Source organism: Bombina bombina, chromosome 4 (genome assembly GCF_027579735.1).
Source record: "Bombina bombina isolate aBomBom1 chromosome 4, aBomBom1.pri, whole genome shotgun sequence".
NCBI lineage: Eukaryota > Metazoa > Chordata > Amphibia > Anura > Bombinatoridae > Bombina > Bombina bombina.
The window spans coordinates 369,979,169-370,001,762 of NC_069502.1; the positions used below are offsets into that span (position 1 = coordinate 369,979,169).

At 40.5% G+C, this 22,594-nt stretch overlaps 1 protein-coding gene across 1 annotated transcript in view; it reads right to left on the reverse strand.

Annotated features, from left to right (window-relative positions):
* TNIK (TRAF2 and NCK interacting kinase) overlaps positions 1-22,594 on the reverse strand; it is a 949,249-nt gene that overhangs the window by 446,585 nt on the left and 480,070 nt on the right. The window contains 1 exon segment of the mRNA XM_053710136.1: positions 16,314-16,368. Coding sequence (XP_053566111.1) covers positions 16,314-16,368 — 55 coding nt within the window.

Consider the following 22,594-nt stretch of genomic DNA (forward strand, 5'->3'; position numbering starts at 1 on the left):
GTTTGGCCTTTGATTTGGCCCTGTCCTGAGGAAGGGTATGACCCTTGCCTCCAGTAATGTCAACAAGCCAGGCCCGAATAAGGTCTGCCCCTTGAAAGGAATGTTGAGTAATTTAGACTTTGAAGTCACGTCAGCTGACCAGGATTTAAGTCATAGCGCCCGACGCGCCTGGATGGCGAATCCGGAATTCTTAGCCGTTAGTTTAGTCAAATGAACAATGGCATCAGAAACAAATGAGTTAGCTAGCTTAAGCGTTCTAAGCTTGTCAATAATTTCATTCAATGGAGCTGTCTGGATGGCCTCTTCCAGGGCCTCAAACCAGAATGCCGCCGCAGCAGTGACAGGCGCAATGCATGCAAGGGGCTGTAAAATAAAACCTTGTTGAATAAACATTTTCATAAGGTAAACCTCCAATTTTTTATCCATTGGATCTGAAAAAGCACAACTGTCCTCAACCGGGATAGTGGTACGCTTTGCTAAAGTACAAAATGCTCCCTCCACCTTAGGGACCATCTGCCATAAGTCCCGCGTAGTGGCGTCTATTGGAAACATTTTTCTAAATATAGGAGGTGGGGAAAAGGGCACACCGGGTCTATCCCACTCCTTGCTAATAATTTCTGTAAGCCTTTTAGGTATAGGAAAAACGTCAGTACACACCGGCACCTCATAGTATCTATCCAGCCTACACAATTTCTCTGGAATTGCAACTGTGTTACAGTCATTAAGAGCAGCTAATACCTCCCCAAGAAATACACGGAGGTTCTCAAGCTTAAATTTAAAATTTGAAATCTCTGAATCAGGTTTCCCCGAGTCAGAGATGTCACCCACAGACTGAAGCTCTCCGTCCTCATGTTCTGCATACTGTGACGCAGTATCAGACATGGCTCTAACAGCATTTGCACGCTCTGTATCTCTCCTAACCCCAGAGCTATCGCGCTTGCCTCTTAATTCAGGCAATCTAGATAATACCTCTGACAGGGTATTATTCATGATTGCAGCCATGTCCTGCAAGGTAATCGCTATGGGCGTCCCTGATGTAATTGGTGCTATATTAGCGTGCGTCCCCTGAGTGGGAGGCGAAGGGTCTGACACGTGGGGAGAGTTAGTCGGCATAACTTCCCCCTCGACAGAACCCTCTGGTGATAATTCTTTTATAGATAAAGACTGATCTTTACTGTTTAAGGTGAAATCAATACATTTAGTACACATTCTCCTATGGGGCTCCACCATGGCTTTCAAACATAATGAACAAGTAGGTACCTCTGTGTCAGACATGTTTAAACAGACTAGCAATGAGACTAGCAAGCTTGGAAAACACTTTAAAACAAGTTTACAAGCAATATAAAAAACGTTACTGCGCCTTTAAGAAAACATAATTTATGTTTACCTGATAAATTTCTTTCTCCTACGGTGTGTCCGGTCCACGGCTTCATCCTTACTTGTGGGATATTCTCTTCCCCTACAGGAAATGGCAAAGAGAGCACACAGCAAGAGCTGTCCATATAGCCCCCCCTCTGGCTCCGCCCCCCAGTCATTGGACCGACGGTTAGGAGAAAAAGGAGAAACTATAGGGTGCCGTGGTGACTGTAGTGTATGGAATAGAAATTTTAAACCTGACTAAAAGCCAGGGCGGGCCGTGGACCGGACACACCGTAGGAAAAGAAATTTATCAGGTAAACATAAATTATGTTTTCTCCTACATTGGTGTGTCCGGTCCACGGCTTCATCCTTACTTGTGGGAACCAATACCAAAGCTTTAGGACACGGATGAAGGGAGGGAACAAGTCAGGTTACCTAAACAGAAGGCACCACGGCTTGCAAAACCTTTCTCCCAAAAACAGCCTCCGAAGACGCATAAGTATCGAATTTGTAAAATTTGGCAAAAGTATGCAGAAAAGACCAAGTCACTGCCTTACAGATCTGATCAACAGAAGCCTCGTTCTTGAAGGCCCATGTGGAAGCCACAGCTCTAGTAGAGTGAGCTGTAATTCGTTCAGGAGGCTACCGTCCGGCAGTCTCATAAGCCAATCGGATTATGCTTTTCAGCCAAAAAGAAAGAGAAGTAACAGTAACTTTCTGCCCTCTCCTCTTACCAGAATAAACGACAAACAAGGATGATGTCTGTCTGAAATCCTTTGCTGCTTCTAAATAGAATTTTAAAGCACGGACCACATCTAGGTTGTGTAACAAACGTTCCTTCTTCGAAACTTGATTCGGACACAGAGAAGGAACAACTATTTCCTGGTTAATATTCCTGTTGGAAACCACTTTTGGAAGAAAACCAGGCTTGGTACGTAAAACTACCTTATCTGTATGGAATACCAGATAGGGAGAAGTACACTGCAAAGCAGATAATTCAGAAACTCTTCTAGCAGAAGAAATAGCAACCAAAAACAGAACTTTCCAAGATAGTAACTTAATATCTATGGAATGTAAGGGTTCAAACGGAACCCCCTGAAGAACTGAAAGAACTAAATTTAGACTCCAAGGAGGAGTCATAGGTCTGTAGACAGGCTTGATCGTTTGTGTAACAAAACAGACAGAGCAGATATCTGTCCTTTTAAAGAACTAGCTGACAAAACTTTATCCAAACGCTCTTGGAGAAAGGAATGTATACTAGGAATTTTAATTTTACTCCAAGAGAATCCCTTGGATTCACACCAACGGATTTATTTTTGCCATATCTTATGGTAAATTTTCCTAGTTAAAGGTTTTCTGGCTTGAACCAGAGTATCTATAACTGAATCTGAAAACCCACGCTTAGATAGAATCAAGCGTTCAATTTCCAAGCAGTCAGTTGCAGAGAGACTAGATTTGGATGTTTGAATGGACCTTGTACTAGAAGATCCTGTCTCAAAGGTAGCTTCCATGGTGGAGCCGATGACATATTCACCAGGTCTGCATACCAAGTCCTGCGTGGGCATGCAGGAGCTATTAGAATCACAGAGGCCTTCTCCAGATTGATCCTGGCTACAAGCCTGGGAAGGAGAGGGAACTGTGGAAACACATAAGCTAGATTGAACGACCAAGGCGCCACTAATGCATCCACTAGTGTCGCCTTGGGATCCCTGGATCTGGACCCGTATCGAGGAACCTTGGAGTTCTGACGAGACGCCATCTGATCCATATCTGGAATGCCCCATAGTTGAGTTAACTAGGCAAAGACCTCCGTGTGGAGTTCCCACTCCCCCGGATGGAAAGTCTGACAACTCAAATAATCCGCCTCCCAGTTGTCTACTCCTGGGATGTGAATTGCAGATAGGTGGCAGGAGTGATCCTCCGCCCATTTGATGATCTTGGATACCTCTCTCATCGCCAAGGAACTCTTTGTTCCCTCCTGATGATTGATGTACGCTACAGTCGTCATGTTGTCCGACTGAAATCTTATGAATCTGGCCTTCGCTAGGTGAGGCCAAGCCAGGAGCGCATTGAATATCGCTCTCAGTTCCAAAATGTTTATCGGGAGAAGAGCCTCTTCCCGAGACCATAGACCCTGAGCTTTCAGGGAGTCCCAGACCACACCCCAGCCTAAGAGACTGGCGTCGGTCGTGACGATGACCCACTCTGGTCTGCGGAAACTCATTCCCTGAGACAGGTGATCCTGAGTCAACCACCAGCGGAGTGAGTCTCTGGTTACCTGGTCTACTTGAATCTGGGGAGACAAGTCTGCATAATCCCCATTCCACTGTTTGAGCATGCACAGTTGTAATGGTCTTAGATGAATTCGAGCAAAAGGACCCACGTCCATTGCTGCAACAATTAATCCTATTACCTCCATGCACTGAGCTATGGAAGGCTGAGGAATAGATTGAAGAACTTGAAGAGCGTTTAGAAGCTTTAACTTTCTGACCTCTGTCAGAAAAATCTTCATTTCTACAGAATCTATTATTGTTCCCAGAAAAGGAACCCTTGTGGACGGGGACAGGGAACTCTTTTCTATGTTCACCTTCCACCCGTGAGACCTGAGAAAGGTTAAAACAATGTCTGTATGAGCCATTGCTTTGGAAAGGGACGACGCTTGGATTAGAATGTTGTCTAGGTAAGGTGCTACAGCAATGCCCCTCAGCCTTAGAACCGCTAGAAGGGACCCTAGCACCTTTGTGAAAATTCTGGGAGCAGTGGCTAAACTGAATGGAAGAGCCACGAACTGGTAATGTTTGTCCAGAAAGGCGAACCTCAGGAACTGATGATGATCTTTGTGGATAGGAATATGCAGGTACGCATGCTTTAAGTCCACGGTAGTCATATATTGACCCTCCTGGATTGTTGGTAAAATCGTCCGAATGGTTTCCATTTTGAATGATGGAACTCTGAGGAATTTGTTTAGAATTTTTAAATCCAGAATTGGCCTGAAAGTTCCCTCTTTTTTGGGAACTACAAACAGGTTTGAGTAAAAACCCAGACCTTGTTCCGCTGTTGGAACTGGGTGTATCACTCCCATCTTGAATAGGTCTCCTACGCAATGTAAGAATGCCTGTCTCTTTATCTGGTCTGAAGATAAGCGAGACATGTGGAACCTTCCCCTTGGAGGAAGTTCCTTGAACTCTAGAAGATACCCCTGAGAGACTATTTCTAGTGCCCAGGGATCCGGAACATCTCTTGCCCAAGCCTGAGCAAAGAGAGAAGTCTGCCCCCTACTAGATCCGGTCCCAGATCGGGGGCTATCCCTTCATGCTGTCTTGGTAGCAGCAGCAGGCTTCTTGGCCTGTTTACCCTTGTTCCAGCCTTGCAATGGTTTCCATGCTGGTTTAGGCTGGGAAGCGTTACCCTCTTGTCTAGAGGCTGCAGAGTTAGGAGCCGGTCCGTTCCTGAACTTGCAAAAGGAACGAAAATTAGATTTGTTCTTAGCCTTGAAAGGCCTATCCTGTGGGAGGGCATGGCCCTTTCCCCCAGTGATGTCTGAAATAATCTCCTTCAATTCTGGCCCAAAAAGGGTCTCACCTTTGAAAGGAATATTAAGCAATTTTGTCTTGGACGACACGTCCGCCGACCAAGATTTTAGCCAAAGCGCCCTGCGCGCCACTATTGCAAAACCTGAATTTTTCGCCGCTAATTTTGCCAATTGAAAAGCGGCATCCAAAATAAAGGAATTAGCCAACTTAAGTGCGTGAATTCTGTCCATGACGATCATATGGAGTCTCCTTTTGGAGCGAATTTTCTAGTTCCTCGAAACAAAAAGACGCCGCCGTGGTAACAGGAATAATGCACGAAATTGGTTGAAGAAGGAAACCTTGCTGAACAAATATCTTTTTAAGCAATCCTTCCAATTTTTTATCCATAGGATCTTTGAAAGTGCAACTGTCCTCAATAGGAATAGTTGTGCGCTTGGCTAACATTGAAACTGCCCCCTCTACCTTAGGGACCGTTTGCCATGCGTCCCTTCTGGGGTCGACAATGGGAAACATTTTCTTGAATATAGGAGGGGGAACAAAAGGTACACCTGGCTTCTCCCACTCCTTAGTCACTATGTCCGCCATCCTCTTGGGTATTGGAAAAGCATCAGCGTGCACTGGGACCTCTAAGAATTTGTCCATTTTGCGCAACTTCTCTAGAATCACAATCATCAAGAGTAGCTAGCACCTCCTTAAGCAGGGCGCGGAGATGTTCTAGCTTAAATTTAAATGCCACAATATCAGGTTCTGCCTGCTGAGAAATTTTTCCTGAATCAGAAATGTCTCCCTCAGACAGACCCTCCCTCACTGCCAACTCAGATTGATGTGAGGGTATAACAGATAAATTATCGTCAGCGCCTACTTGCTCATCCTCTGTATTTAAAACTGAGCAATCACGCTTTCTGGAAAATGCTGGCAGTTTGGATAAAAGATTTGCTATAGAATTAGCCATTACTGCTGTTAATTGCTGCATAGTAACAAGCATTGGCGCGCTAGATGTACTAGGTATCGCCTGCGCGGGCAAAACTGGTGTTGACACAGAAGGAGAGGATGATGAGCTATCCCCACTACCTTCATTTTAAGAATCATCTTGGGCAACCTTATTAAATGTGACAGTACTGTCCTTACTTTGTTTGGACGCCATGGCACAATTTGCACATACATTTAAAGGGGGAACCACCTTGGCTTCCATACACACAGAACATATGCTATCTGAAGGTACAGACATGTTAGACAGATTTAGGCAGGCTATTAATGCAATAAAGACGATTTTAAACAAAACCGTTACTGTCTCTTTAAATAATAAAAAGAGCACACTTTATTTCTGAATGTTCGAAAAACTATCAAGGAAATATCTGATCTTTATAAAATTTAATGCTTTGAAAGTATTGCACACCAAATTTCAAGTCTCTAACCCCTTAAATGAGCAAACCGGAGCTAATAGTTCAATTTACCGGTTTAAACACACTACAGTCCCTGCCACAGCTTTGCTGCGGCTTTTACCTTCCTTAGGGGTGATTCACCACAGAATATAAGCCTTCCTGAGTCCGTTTCTCAGCCACAGGACCCTCTCACATGAAGCTGCATGTACTGCCTTTAGAAGTAACTGCGCAACTGAGGCGCGAAAATGAGGCTTCCTCCCTCTGCATACCAGAGTGAAGGGGCCTTTCTGACTAGATTAGGCGTCTAAACAACTGCCAGGCATAATAAAAACGTTCCCAAATGTGTTTCAAGTTTACAAAACACTCCAAATGTCATATAAATATGATCAAATTAAATCGATTTAGCCCACAATAGTGTCAACCAGCATAGATCCCAATTTATAAGCCTTAATTCTGTTACAGAGTCTAAGAAAATGGCTTACCGATCCTATAAGGGAAAACTGACAGTCTTCTAGCATTACTATGTCTTGTTAGAAAAGTGACTGATCATACCTGAAGCAGATAAGCCTGCAAACTGTTCCCCCCAACTGAAGTTCTCTGGTTTCAACAGTCCTGCGTGGGAACAGCAATGGATTTTAGTTACTGGTGCTAAAATCATACTCCTCTTTTAACAGAAATCTTCATCACTTTCTGTTGTAGAGTAAATAGTACAAACCGGCACTATTTTAAAATAACAAACTCTTGATAGAAGAAATAAAACTACAACTAACACCACATACTCTTTACCATCCCCGTGGAGATGATACTTGTTCAGAGCGGCAAAGAGAATGACTGGGGGGCGGAGCCAGAGGGGGGGCTATATGGACAGCTCTTGCTGTGTGCTCTCTTTGCCATTTCCTGTAGGGGAAGAGAATATCCCACAAGTAAGGATGAAGCCGTGGACCGGACCCACCAATGTAGGATAAACACAAATTTTCCCAAATTTTGAAATAACAGTGAAAAAATGCAGCTACACTAACGAAATTTTTACAGAGTATGTAATAAGTTAGCAGAGCATTGCACCCACTTGCAAATGGATGATTAACCCCTTAATACCAAAAACGGAATAACAAATGACAAAAACGTTTTTTAAACAGTCACAACAACTGCCACAGCTCTACTGTGGCTTTTTACCTCCCTCAATATGACTTTTGAAGCCTTTTGAGCCCTTCAGAGAAGTCCTGGATCATGCAGGAAGAAGCTGGATGTCTGTGTCTGTAATTTTTGCTGTGCAAAAAAACGCCAAAATAGGCCCCTCCCACTCATATTACAACAGCGGGAAGCCTCAGGGAACTGTTTCTAGGCAAAATTCAAGCCAGCCATATGGAAAAAACTAGGCCCCAATAAGTTTTATCAGCAAACATATGTAAAAAACGATTAAACATGCCAGCAAACGTTTTAAAATACACTTTTATAAGAGTATGTATCTCTATTAATAAGCCTGATACCAGTCCCTATCACTGCATTTAAGGCTTTACTTACATTACTTCGGTATCAGCAGCATTTTCTAGCAAATTCCATCCCTAGAAAAATATTTTAACTGCACATACCTTATTACAGGAAAACCTGCACGCTATTCCCCCTCTGAAGTTACCTCACTCCTCAGAATATGTGAGAACAGCAAAGGATCTTAGTTACTGCTGCTAAGATCATAGAAAACGCAGGCAGATTATATTTCTAAATACTGCCTGAGATAAACAGTACACTCCGGTACCATTTAAAAATAAACTTTTGATTGAAGAAATAAACTAAGTATAAAACACCACAGTCCTCTTACAACCTCCATCTTAGTTGAGAGTTGCAAGAGAATGACTGGATATGGCAGTGAGGGGAGGAGCTATATAGCAGCTCTGCTGTGGGTGATCCTCTTGCAACTTCCTGTTGGGAAGGAGAATATCCCACAAGTAATGGATGATCCGTGGACTGGATACACTTAACAAGAGAAATACATGTCGGGGTTTTCGCTCTGAAACGCTAACTTTTTAATTTCAACTTGTAATATGCGCATAATGTCATTATAAAGGTGTTTACAAAGTATAATATTTCTGTATTTATTAATTTATGCAGAAGCTATAAAATGGTAATAACTGCTATTTAAATGAAAAATAGACTGTGCTTTAGAAAAAAATCTCTATCCATTTCTATTGATTTCTATTTGGCTTTTGTTAAAAGAGTAATATTTCCATTAAACATTCTACTCTGGCCGCACATTGCACATGCAACCATGGTCTAAAATATGCCATACAACACATTACTTTTACTGCACTAAAGGGACATTCACCTCTAAAATCTTCAAACTGTGTTTATTATACTTTCCCTATCGAGAAGCTGAAGTGCAAATTATGGATTTGTGCTGCAGTTTGCCTAGCCCTGCTACATTCTGCTTAGTGATACTCATTCAGTACAGATAAGATAAACATAATCAAAAGGGTTTGTAAGGGATATGTCCCTGGACTGCTCTCAATATGAGGAACATTTGCTTTCAAAACATTTATTGTGTAGGCAGATCTAGTACAATGAAGTAAATTAAAGTATTGTTTTAATATCTGCATAGTATATATGAGCAATTAAGTATTAAATTGCTATCGTTTTTAATACTAAAAAATTTTTTTATAAGCAATTAAAAGTGTAATTTTTATACACAACACACACACACACATATATATATATATATATATATATATATATATATATATATATATATACACACACACAAACGTATATCCACACACTCTGAACTCTTTATTATGTGACCAGGAGGGGGAGTCTACTCGATATGCCACAAAACAAACATAAGGAGAGTGAGAAGTGTGGAATGCATATATATATATATATATATATATATATATATATATATATAGCCAGTACATTTCAAAGCATTTTTTACTGTTCACAATTAAACGTTTTGGGCCAGATTATGAGTGGAGCACTATTTAACACTCTCAATACAGCATTAACTGCGTAAGAAGTAAGCTCTTTGCACACAGGTTGCACTCATATTATGAGTTGAAAGTAAACTGCACTAACCCGACAAGCGCAAAAAGCTGAACTTACAATATCACGTGTGTTCATGTATTCCCCCATAGAAGTCAATGAAGCACAAAAAGTGGGCAATAAACACCCCACACACACGTAAACCCAATCGCATATTCTCACGTGTGCTAACCCAACATGAAAATAACAAATTATGATTTACCAGATAATTTCCTTTCCTTCGATACAGGGAGAGTCCACAGCTGCATTCATTACTTTTGGGAATACAGAACCTGGCCACCAGGAGGCGGCAAAGACACCCAAGCCAAAGGCTTAAATACCTCCCCCACCAACCTCATCCCCCAGTCATTCTGCCGAGTGAACAAAGAACAGTAGGAGAAATATCAGGGTGAAAAAGGTGCCAGAAGAACAATATAACTTTAGGGACGCCCTCCGGAGAGCACGGGCGGGAGCTATGGACTCTCCCTGTATCGAAGGAAAGGATATTATCTGGTAAGTTATAATTTATGTTTTCCTTCTAAATACAGGGAGAGTCCACAGCTGCATTCATTACTTTGGGAAAACAATACCCAAGCTATAGAGGACACTGAATGCTAACGGGGGGGGGGGGGGTAACAAGAAGGCGGCCCATCTACGTGCACCACAGCCTGAAAAAAAATATACCAACTCCCGAAAACTGCGTCAACAGCAGCAAAAGACCCAAAAAGGAGCAGGACCAAGCAACTGCCCAACAATTAGGACCGCAAAAGCTCACAGCAGATACCACACAAAATCACTGATCCCAAAAGGAGCACACAAACCTCTGAGGAGACGAGATTCCCGCTGACTATGTGCTCAGGTGAAGCAACACGCCACCCTGGACACAACAAGGGGAAACACCAAAACTCCCAACACCGTACCCTTCCTTAGGAAGAACACAGAAACAAGAAATGCTACAGAAACTGAGAGGACCTCAAAGCACAATCCCAGACAAAAAGCGGAGAGAAGCCCCTTGCAGAACCCGAAGAAAAAGTCGCCTTAGAAAGTAGACCCAGGAAGGCAGATTACCTGACTGAAAGAGATACTAGAACCTGGATAGATATTCCAGAAACTTGAGACCACACATTCAAGGTGCAAGTAGCTGTAGCTGGATTTAAACTGCAGACCTTCCACTTGCTAGACAGCTAAGTTAACCATCTGGCTACAACAGCTGACTAAACGTAACAGGTCAAGGAATAGACAAATTCAAGGACCATATGCTGCATCGATACAAATAACTGATGCAATCCTAGCCAAGAAGTCTAATGTCCTAACGGACAAAACTTGAACGCAATTGCCTGTCCGCCGGCCGCGTTAAAGCCAAAATAAATAAACACCAAGGTTCATGACCTCAGAAAGGAACAGAAAAAATAACTAGATCTGTTTAGGAGCCCACATATCCAGGCAGAAGCGACAGGTGAGACCACCCAAAACCGCACGTCTGTTAGACAGCCAGGTAAACCCTCAGGCTAAGAACTAGCCATCCTATCAAGAACTGGCTAATAACTCTTTCTCCAGGACACCCTGGAAGGCCCCGAGAGAACCGCAAGAAGAAGAATAAAATCATAGAGAAACAACATACCCCCACCAAACCAGAAGGGGAAATGTCAACCCCCAAAAAAAAACGAGGGAACAGCTACCAGCTGAGGAGAGGACTGACACCCCTCCGAAGACCCCCTTTCATAAAACATCAAAATACCAAGGGCAAAGACCCTGTTCAAAATCCTTAATAAAAAGCACTCATAATGGAGAACAACCATGAAAACAAGTCACAGCACAAAAAAGGAGCATCAGGATTCTGATGCCCACCCCTGACAGACTGAACCAACCCAGCGATGTGATATAGTCAAAGGGAACAAGGAAGAATAAACTTCCCCCTCACCGAAGGATCCAGAGATCTATGGAAGAATCCCTGACCCCAATCCCCTAAAGGATAAGACTAGGATAGGCATGAACACCCAAACCTAGAACGGATCCCACCAAAGGTACAGATCCGACAAAAGGACACACCAAATGAGAGTCCCTCGACCCCCTGCTGAACTCTGAGTCAGCAAAAGGTTCTACTGTTGAAAAACCTAACTGTAAAAACTCAGAAGACCAGGTCCTCCTAGAAGAAAGAGTGACCGAAGACTTCAAGAGAAAACAGAAGGAAACCCAGAAGACACTCTCCCACATCCATGGAAGAGATAAGCCAAACTGCCCCAGTAGATCAAAGGTATTTCCCTTAACAGGGAAAGAAATACTGAAGAGAGGCGACCGGTGCAGCCTAACCAGAAACCTTTCCCCCAAAAACAGCCTCAGCCGAGGCAAAAGTATCGAATTTGTAAAATTTAGAAAAAGTGTGAAGAGAGGACCAAGTTGCAGCCTTGCAAATTTGTTCTACAGAAGCTTCATTTTTGAATGCCCATGAGGAAGCAACAGCCCTAGTACAAAAAGAAAAAAAGAAAAAACTTTTTTTTAAATCCAAAAAAACTTTACTGTCTCTTTAAGAAATTGCAAAAGTAACCCCTTTAATAATAAGAGACAAACATGTATACAAGGCTAATCAAATTGTGTAAAGAAAAAACAAATTTGATGATACAGAAATAAAGAAACAAAACAAACGGTACTGTGCCTTTAAATTGTAAAACTGCAACTTTTTTACTGCTTTTTCTTTTTAACAGAAAAACCGGACCCCAGAAGTTAATAAAGATAACTTAAGATACCTATACACCTCAGCAACTCTGATGAGGTGCCTACCTACTGACAGAATCACTCCCTGACCGGAACTGTTGTATCTTAGACTTCAAACGATCCGGACACAGCAGAGAAAACGATCCGGCCACTTCAGGAGCACTAAAACGCTACAACCGCCTGTCTGAATCTACAGAAGACATGCAGTAGTAGAGCCACCTATGCATCCACTCCTGACTGCTTCGAACTTCGCAATAACCCTGAGGAAGCGTGCAAAACTAAGCCCCGCACATCGTGGGCGTAACCTCTCTCTACAATCGTAGTAATAGCAAACTAAGGGATCGTAACCATTAAATCCCTTATATACTGATAATGCTTAATTTTTTTTTGCAAGTTTTCTCCCTATAGCCCCAGTGCCTGTATTTATAACTGTCCCAACAAAAGCCCTCTATGTAAGAGAAAACAATGTCCCAACATAAGAGCTTTATGTAAGACATAACAAATAAAGATTAAGTGCCCACTTTTATTCTGAGTTCCTTTTTATTCCCCAGAATGAATAAAGTTAGCACTTACCTTAAATGCTGTCCGACAGCAGGACAGTCCAGCAGGTGTAAGAGGTCCTCTCCGACCCATAGCCCTGTGGAAAAAGATAAGCCTGAGTTTAACTGTGCTTAGGCTATCTGAATTAGGGCAGCATAAAGGTATAGGAGGTGCAGTGAGAATTATGTCCCACCAGTTCCTACTGATCTAAAGCCACCAAAAGCTCTACTGAAGAGACTGATATGGACTACGGCTACACCCTAGAACAAAGTAGTACTCTCTGGCACCACTTTAAAAATAATAAACTCTTGATTGAAGAATTTAAAACTAACACCTCACTTTGCCACTTCCTATCACTAACGCAGGCAAAGAGAATGACTGGAGTGGGAGGGAAGGGAGGAGTTATATATAGCAGCTCTGCTGTGGTGCTTTTTGCCTCCTCCTGCTGTCCAGGAGGTGAAATCCCACAAGTAAGGATGAAATCCATGGACTCATCGGGTCTTTAAAAAGAAAGAGAGGTAACTAGTACCCAAACAGGACCAGCCTGCTAGTCAAAATACAACATATCTGTGCAAACCACAAAAGAAGAGAAAACTATACCAAACCAGGTACCCAAACAGGACCAGCCCGATATGAAGGATACGACATATCTGTTCAAGCATCAAATGGAAAATTCTAAATTTCTAGCAGGGCCAGAAAACTGAGAATAATAAAAAGAAACATAGAAGCTTCGAAGCTTAAATATAATTTCGGACATATCGAGGGAACAACACCCCGACCAGAGACAAACTTCTATTATAGTTTTTTTTATATAGAACTTCCACTGGAAGATTCCATCAATTGTAACATAAAAATCACTAATAACAGAATCCCAGAGCGAAAAGTCTTCCTAAGAAGAGCTTCAACATAATCTCCCACTAAAAAAATAACAGGAAATAAAAAGAAATAGGCAAGCGTACACAAGAGATAGCCCAAGGGAAAGTGAAACCGATGGGGCCCGCCCATCATGCAACAATCCCTCAAGAGCTCTGACCTGGGAATCTGATACAAAACCAAAGAATAACAATATAAAGATGATAAGGAATAGGATCACCATCCCTCCAGTCGTCTAATCAAGCTCGCTATCTGAATCAGCAGACTGAGATTCAGCTGACGGATTTGAATTAGGATCCTCCAACATCGCCAGAACTTCTCTTAGAAGTACACGTAGGCAAGCCATTCTAAATTTAAAGGCAATATTCACCTCCGTCGGAGAATCCAGGGTCTCCGATCCTAGAGGTAGCTTCTCTGAAGCCTCAGAGGACACCACATCCCCAGAAGACTGATCAGATACCAAAGTCCTCTTACATGCAGGATTACACGTATTAAAGGACCAGTCAACACTGTAGATTTGCATAATCAACAAATGCATGATAAGAAGACAGTGCAATAGCACTTAGTCTGAACTTCAAATGAGTAGTAGATTTTTGTTAAATAAATTGCAAAGTTATGTCTATTTTATATTCGCTTGCACATAGCAGGAAGATGCAAATGCGCTAAGGCCCAAGAAATGGCCATGCGAAACCATGCAGTAACCTCTGGAGGAAAAAGGCCTCCTTCAGGAGGACTAACGGTATGCGGGGCAACCGCCTGTGTAGGAACAGAAGATGTTAGGGAAGGCACCTTACGGGATGCCTCCTCAGAGGCGGATGGCTCATTGGTCGCTAACATTCCAACATGGGAAGATGAGAACACTCTATTGCGGCATACGGAACATAATTGAGAGGGCTGGGTTAGCCGGGCCTCTTCACAATAAACACAGGTATCAAAATCTGAATCAGAGGAAACCCCCTCTAACATATCAGAATCCTCCATAACTCGGCTAAGTAGATTATGGTAAAAAAACAACTGGCGCCTTACACCCCCAATGGCTGGGGCACTCACCACCTCCTATGACCCAGACCGATAGAGAAAACGGATCCTCTCCGCAGTCGCACGTTCAGGAATACGGAAATGGGAAACAAAAACGTGACCACACCGTGCAGGATTCACTCCCGCTAAGAAATGCGTGCCAGTTCATTAAACTGCGCAGCTCGAAAATAACCTGTACATTCTGTAAAATTCTATGAGCCCCAAATATCACTTACACAAGAGCAGTCAAAATAACATAAAGATGATTACAGCCCCCATTGTTCAATAATCCCCCTCCGGAGATATTAACCCTTGATTCCATAAAGATAAAGGAGTCCCACTGAGACCCTGTCTTCTAACTTTACAAGCATGTACAAACTGAAACGATCTTACCGGAATCTATGCCGTGGAACAGCAACACGGTCCTTCAAGTTTGACAGATGGTAGCAGCGCTTCTGACATGGACTTGAGTGCAGAAAAGCAGGCAGCGAAACTCGTCAACGCTGATTGCTTATGGAACTGTTAATATGAGTCAGGATGGTTTCGCAAAAAAGACTCTCCCTGCATCTCCGGACTCTAACTTTCGTCAATGCTCTCACTGAGAGGTTGACAAGACTACTTAAAACTCCAGTCCCATCTCAAAGAGTACTACCCTCCATAAGAGACTACTCCATAATCTTCCGACACTTCTCTGCCAATCTCCTGTGACGAAAGGCAAAGAATGACTGGGGGATGAGGGAGCTGAGGGAGGTATTTAAGCCTTTGGCTGGAGTGTCTTTGCCTCCTCCTGATGGCCAGGTTCTGTATTCCCAAAAGTAATGCAGATGTGAACTCTCAATATATTTAGAAGGAAATTAATATTTCACTTTCAAGAATATGTTCTATTTATTCATAAATACATGTGTTTTTTGCACAAATATATATATATATATATATATATATATATATACACACTGTATACACACATACATACACACACACATATATATTTATATATATATATATGCACACACACACATACATTATTATATATAGGTATAGATATATGCAGATATATATAGGAATATCTGTTTATAAATACTTAGAACATATTCTGCTATGTGCAGAACATTGGAATGTGAAATATTTACAGTAAATACACAGTATAGCACTTTATTAAATATGAATATTGCATAACTATCCTTTTACAGGTTTTCATCTGCTTAACTGCAAAGTGCTCCAATGCACTTATATATATGTCTATATGCGTGTACATATGTATTGATGTGTTTATATGTGTATATATGTCTGTAAATGCATATATACACATATAGATACATATGTACACATAAAAAGTTAACCAGAACTCTGAGGACGTGGTAATCAATTTAGTGCAACTTGAGATTGCATTCAAGCCATCACGTTTACTTTCAACTCGTAATACCAGTGGTAAACCTGGCGAGCGTCAACACCAGCATCAAACCCCTTATGTTAGCGCTACACTCGTAATCTGGGCCTTTATGGGAATTCAATTTTGAGTGTAATATTGGCTTAATATTAATTTCAAATCAACAGGATGACTTTTTTTTTTAAATACATTATGTCTCATTATTCAGCAATAAGGGATTAAAACCTAACCTATGAGAGTACTGATTGTAAACCTCTTCTTGGAAAAAATTTACTGGATTTAAAATCCTTTTGATAACTCTTATGCCTGCATTTTAGCTTGCAACTGATACAATTGTTTTAATAATCCATCATAAACACATAGAAAGCGGCATTCAACCAGCTTTGCATTCCTAAGATGTTCGTTTATGCAGAGCATTCCAACATGTTAAATACCATTTTTGGCAGCTATTTGTGTTAGTTACAATGTGCAAATAGCAACAATGATGTAAGTACTTACGGGGTGCTCCCTCTGCCATCTCTATGGCTGTAATTCCTAAAGACCACAGGTCGCTCTGGAAAAAAAAAAGATAAAAATTAAAAACCATAAAAAAAAAACCTTTGCAGCAGCTGTGAATGATTCACAACTGCAGATGTTGTAGGTATTTCTGTCATCAGATCTTAGTTTTCCTGATTGAGGTGTTACTTAGACTGAAAAATAATGAACAAGTAAGAACACTGTCATTCCTTATGGATGTGAACTGCTTCTGCAATAATAATGGGCTCTGGCTTCCAACCCTGATGAACGACAATGAACAAGATAGATTGCCCTTATTCAGTTTACTTGGCTGGTGATCAGTTTTCTTCTTTTTTGGTCTGTGCATATCCCAATCACTATCTAAACTTTATACAAGCTCTCGACTATAGACATTTTACTTTTCTTGTCCCACAGTGTTGGAAATGGCAGAAATGCTATCTTGGCATTCACTAAGGGAATTATGTTTTCTGGATTATCAAAATCATTTGGAAAGTATAAATCTAGAGCCTATTGAATTGAATATCATCTTGTATCTTCTTCATAGCTCTTGGTAGAAAAACTCTGTTAACTGATTTGATGCAAGGCAGAAGTGAAATGTGTAGAAGTTATTGCTGGCATTATTAACCCTTGCCCTAATCCTGTTGTTATAATGTCACAGAAGTCTGTCAAGGGTAGCCAGATCTCAGGACAGAGTTGTCTGCCTGAGACATCAGATTGTGGTTGACCACCTTATGGCTGCAAAAATGTGGCAGGTTACCTTTACAAGAACGTTTGCAGAATTTAAGCAGGTTGTAGAACAGGTTATTAGTGACCTAGGTATTGGGAAATCTGCTACCCAGAGGAAAACCCGATTTATCAATTTAATTTATTGTTATTGCTAGGTTGTACTGTTCTAAAAAACAGCTAAACTCAATTTTATTAGAAAATGCAGAGTGTCTTGTCAACTTGAGAATAAAAATATAATGGTGGACGCTACAACAGCTGAGTCATGTATTAGCAAATTTAATAATTGATAATACCCTATATGCAAAAAGAGTGAAGAACAAAATAAAAAATTTCACACAAATACAAAATATAGTATATATAATTAAAGCTCAGCTTTAAGTAAAAAGTCCAGGGATGTCTCCAAATTTACCACCATAAGGATATAAAAACCACTTTAAGATATTTGTAGCAATTTGTATCCAAAATCTCGGCATAATGTTCCTCAAAGGATCTTTCTTAAGTTGGTTACAATTATCGGAATAATTATTCCCTTCGTAAAGTGCTGCTTCCTTAAAGGGACAGTAAACACCAACATTTTTGTTGTTTAAAAATGTAGATAATCCCTTTATTACCCATTCCCCAGTTTTGCATAACCAACACAGTTATAATAATATACTTTTTACCTCTGTGATTAACTTGTATCTAAGCCTCTGCAAATTGCCCCCTTATTTCAGTGCTTTTGACAGACATGCATTTTTAGCCAATCAGTGCTGGCTCCTAAGAGCTTCACGTGCCTGAGCTCAATGTTATCTATGTGAAACACATGAACTACCGCCCCTCTAGTGGTGAAAAACTGTCAAAATGCTTTCAGATTAGAGGCGGCCTTCAAGGTCTAAGAAACTAGCATATGAACCTCCTAGGTTTAGCTTTCAACTAAGAATACCAAGAGAACAAAGCAAAATTGGTAATAAAAGTACATTGGAAAGTTGTTTAAAATTACATTCCATATTTAAATCATGAAAGTTTTTTTTTTTTACTTGACTGTCCCTTTAATACAATACAAAGTTGCATTATAATAACGCTTGGCTTAATCTTCCAACCCTGTGGTAAGGGTAATTACCCCTCAGAGTATAGTTAATGCTGTGCTTTTTGTGTACACAACTTCAAAGTTTGGCGTTCCTCTTCTGTTTGGCCGGAAGCACTGATCGTAAGCACAGCACCAGTCACCTGTGTGATCTACAGCTGTTAACTGTTCCTGTCACTTGCACTTGACTACAGTGTACAAAGGGACCTTGGACAATGTCATTGCAATTAATCAACCACAATCACCATTGCGGCCGCTAAGCCTTCTGATGTAATGTTCATCTCCTGTCCTTTTGTATAGTATACACAGAGACCTTTATGGAAGTCAGCCAGGTTGTGTAACTGAACATTATTATGCGCACTAGTGCTTTTTCTTCAACGTCTTTCACCTGCCTCCGGGGCTTTTCAAGATAACCTACAGCAGTTATTACTCCTTAAAGGGATACTAAGCCAAATTTTTTTCTTTTCCAAGCCGGCAGAATTCTTCATCCAGACGGCATCTTCTATCTTCATCCGGCGCGGAGCGGCTCCATCTTCAAGACATCCGTCGTGGATGCAAAAAGAGTAAATTTTAACGTTTTGTGTGAATACCTTTTAATCTATCTTAAAAAATACCACCTTAAATTATAACTCCTATTATTTTATTTCATGATTCAGATAGAGCTTGCAACTTTAAAGGGACACTGTACCCAAATATTTTCTTATGTGCTTCAGATAGAGCATGCAATTTTAAGCAACTTTCTAATTTACTGCTATTTTCAAATGTTCTTTATTCTCTTGGTATCTTTATTTGAAATGCAAGAATGTAAGTTTAGATGGCGGCCCATTTTTGGTGAACAACCTATGTTGTCCTTGCTGATTGGTGGATAAATGCATCCACCAATTAAAAACTGCTGTCCAGAGTTCTGAACCTAGAAAAAAGCTTACATGCCTTCTTTTTCATATAAAGATAGCAAGAGAACGAAGAGAAATTGATAATAGGAGTAAATTAGAAAGTTGCTTAAAATTGCATGCTGTATCTGAATCACAAAAGAAAAAATTTGGGTACAGTGTCCCTTTAAGCAACTTTCTAATTTAGTCCTATTATCAATTTTTCTGCCTTCTTTTGCTATCTTTATTTCAAAAGCAAGAATGTAAGCTTAGGAGCCGGACCATTTTTGGTTCAGCACCTAGGTTGCACTTGCTGATTGGTGGCTAAATGTAGCCACCAATCAGTAAGCGCTAACCAGGGTGCTAAACCAAAAATAGCCCAGCTCCATAGCTTAGATTTCTGCTTTTTCAATAAAGATAACAAGAGAATGAAGAAAAAATCAAAATAGGAGTAAATTAGAAAGTTGCTTAAAATTGCAAGCTCTATCTGAATCATGAAATAAAATAATAGGAGTTATAATTTAAGGTGGTATTTTGTAAGATAGATTAAAAGGTATTCATACAAAACGGTTAAAATTTACTCTTTTTGCATCCACGCCGGATGTCTTGAAGATGGAGCCGCTCCGCGCCGGATGAAGATAGAAGATGCCGTCTGGATGAAGACTTCTGCCAGCTTGGATGAAGACTCCTGACGGCTTCGCTGAGGACTTCTGCCGCTTCGTTGAGGATGGATGTCGGGTCTTCTGTAAGTGGATCTTGAGGGGTGTTTTTTTTAAGGGTTTATTGGGTGGGTTTTATTTTTAGCTTAGGGTTTGGGCACAGAAAAAGCGCTAAATGCCCTTTTAAGGGCAATGCCTGTCTAAATGCCTTTTTCAGGGCAATGGGGAGCTTAGGTTTTTTAGGAAGGCTTTTATTTGGGGGGTTTGGTTGTGTGGGTGGTGGGTTTTACTGTTGGGGGGGATGTTTGTATTATTTTTTTACAGGCAAAAGAGCTGATTTCTTTGGGGCAATGCCCCGCAAAAGGCCCGTTTAAGGGCTATTGGCTGTTTAGTTTAGGCTAGGTTTTTTTTATTTTGGGGGGGTCTTTTTTTATTTTGATAGGGCTATTAGATTAGGTGTAATTAGTTTAAATATTTGATCATTTCTTTTTTATTTTATGTAATTTAGTGTTTGTTTGTTTTTGCAATTTAGTTAATTGTATTTAATGTAATTTATTTAATTCTAGTGTAAGGTTAGGTGTTAGTGTTTTATTTTACAGGTAAATTTGTATTTATCTTAACTAGGTGGTTATTAAATAGTTAATAACTATTTACTAACTAGTCTACCTAGTTAAAATAAATACAAAACTTAGCTGTAAAATAAAAAATAAACCCTAAGCTAGATACAATGTAACTATTAGTTATATTGTAGCTATCTTAGGGTTTATTTTACAGGTAAGTATTTAGTTTTAAATAGGAATTATTTAGTTAATAGTAGCTTTTATTTAGATTTATTTTAATAACATTGAAGTTAGGGGTGTTAGGGTTAGACTTAGGGTTAGGGGTTAATAACTTTAGTATAATTGCGGCGATTTTGGGGGCAGCAGATTGGGGTTAATAACAATAATGTAGGTTGCGGCGATGCTAGGGACAGCAGATTAGGGGTTAATAATTTTATTTTAGTGTTTGTGATGCGGGAGGGCCTCGGTTTAGGGGTTAATAGGTAGTTTATGGGTGTTAGTGTACTTTTTAGCACTTTAGTTATGAGTTTTATGTTACGGCTTTGCAGCGTAAAACTCATAACTACTGACTTTCAGTTTACGGTATGGATCTTGACGGTATAGGGTGTACCGCTCTCTTTTTGGCCTCCCAGGCAGACTCGTAATACTGGCGCAAAGGAAGTCCCATTGAAAAAGGACTTTTGGAAAGCTGCGTTAGTTACGTTGCGTTACGGCCAAAAAAAGTGTGCGGTACAGATATACCTGCAAGACTCGTAATACCAGTGGTAGTGAAAAAGAGCCTTAACGCTGCTTTTTCACTCATACCGCAAAACTCGTAATCTAGCCAATACATTGTTCTGAACTTGAAAATAGAGGCCATTTCTAAGAGTGATCTATTCTACATTAACGTGGCCAAGCACACTTTTCCAGGACAGAAGTAGTGGCACCTAACATACCAATTGCACTATATAGAGAGCAAAAACCAACATTTCAAAGCACTAGGGCCTCACAGTCTTCCCAGCAGCATATAACAAAGTTACAACTAAGTGCTAATCAAATCACAATACTCTGAATTCCTCACTAGTATCAAACAAGACAGAAATTGTTATTTTTAGGCAATGATTTATAACTATATTATTGCATTTTTTACATAGTGATTTTCTACTCAAGACGGATAAATAGATTCAAACACACAGTCTTCTATTTAAAAGGAAATGAAACACAGTTTTAGGTAGATTACGAGTTTTGCGTTACAGCTTTTAACGCTGAAAAAATGGCAATTCCAGCGTAATGGCCAGTAAAACATATGACGAGTCGTGTCGGTATTACTATACCGTAAGCATTTTAGCCTGTAACGCAACGTCCATTCCGCACTCAAAAAAATTAGGTTTGAGTGCGGGATTTTCATAGCGCCGGTATTACAGGTTGTGCATTGAGGCTAAAATGCTTGCATTACAGCCTATACCGACACGTTCCATACTGTCATCTGAGAGTAGTAGTTATAAGTTTTGCGCAACAAAAATGTTTCACAAAACTCATAACTAAACTGTTAATAAGTACACTAACACCCATAAACTACCTATTAACCGCTAAACCGCCACCCTCCCGCATCGCAAACACTATTTAACACGTATTAAACCCTAATTTGCCGCCCACCCACATCGCGACTATTAAATAAACCTAATAAACCCTAATCCGCCGCCCCCCGGCATTGCCAACACTATATTAAAGCTATTAACTCCTAATCTGCCGCTCCCCGACATCGCCCCCACTATAATAAAGTTATTAACCCCTAAACCTCCGGCCTCCCACATCACCGCCACTATCATAAAGTTATTAACCCCTAAACCTCTAGCCTCTTACATCGCCGCCACTAAATAAACCTATTAACCCCTAAACCTTCGGCCTCACACATCGCCGCCACTAAATAAATCTATTAAACCCTAAACCTCCGGCTTCCCACATCGCTGCCACTAAATAAACCTATTAACCCCTAAACTGCCGCCCTCCCCCCACATTGCAAAACACTTAAACTATTAACCCCTAAACCTATCACCTTAAAATAAATAAAAACTTACCTGTGAAATAAAAATAAAGCTTACATTACTATTCTAATAAAATAAAAAAATACTAAAAATCGAAAATTACAAATATAAAAAAATTCAAAATCTAAAATTACGAAAAATAAAAAAACACTAAGATTACAAGAAATAATAAATGAAATTATCAAAAATAAAAACAATTACACCTAATCTAATAGCCCTATAAAATAAAAAAGCCCCCCAAAATAAAAACACCCTTAGCCTACAATAAAACACCCCCTAGCCTACAATAAACTACCAATAGCCCTTAAAAAGGGCCTTTTGTAGGGCATTGACCTAAGTTAAACAGCTCTTTTACCAAGTCC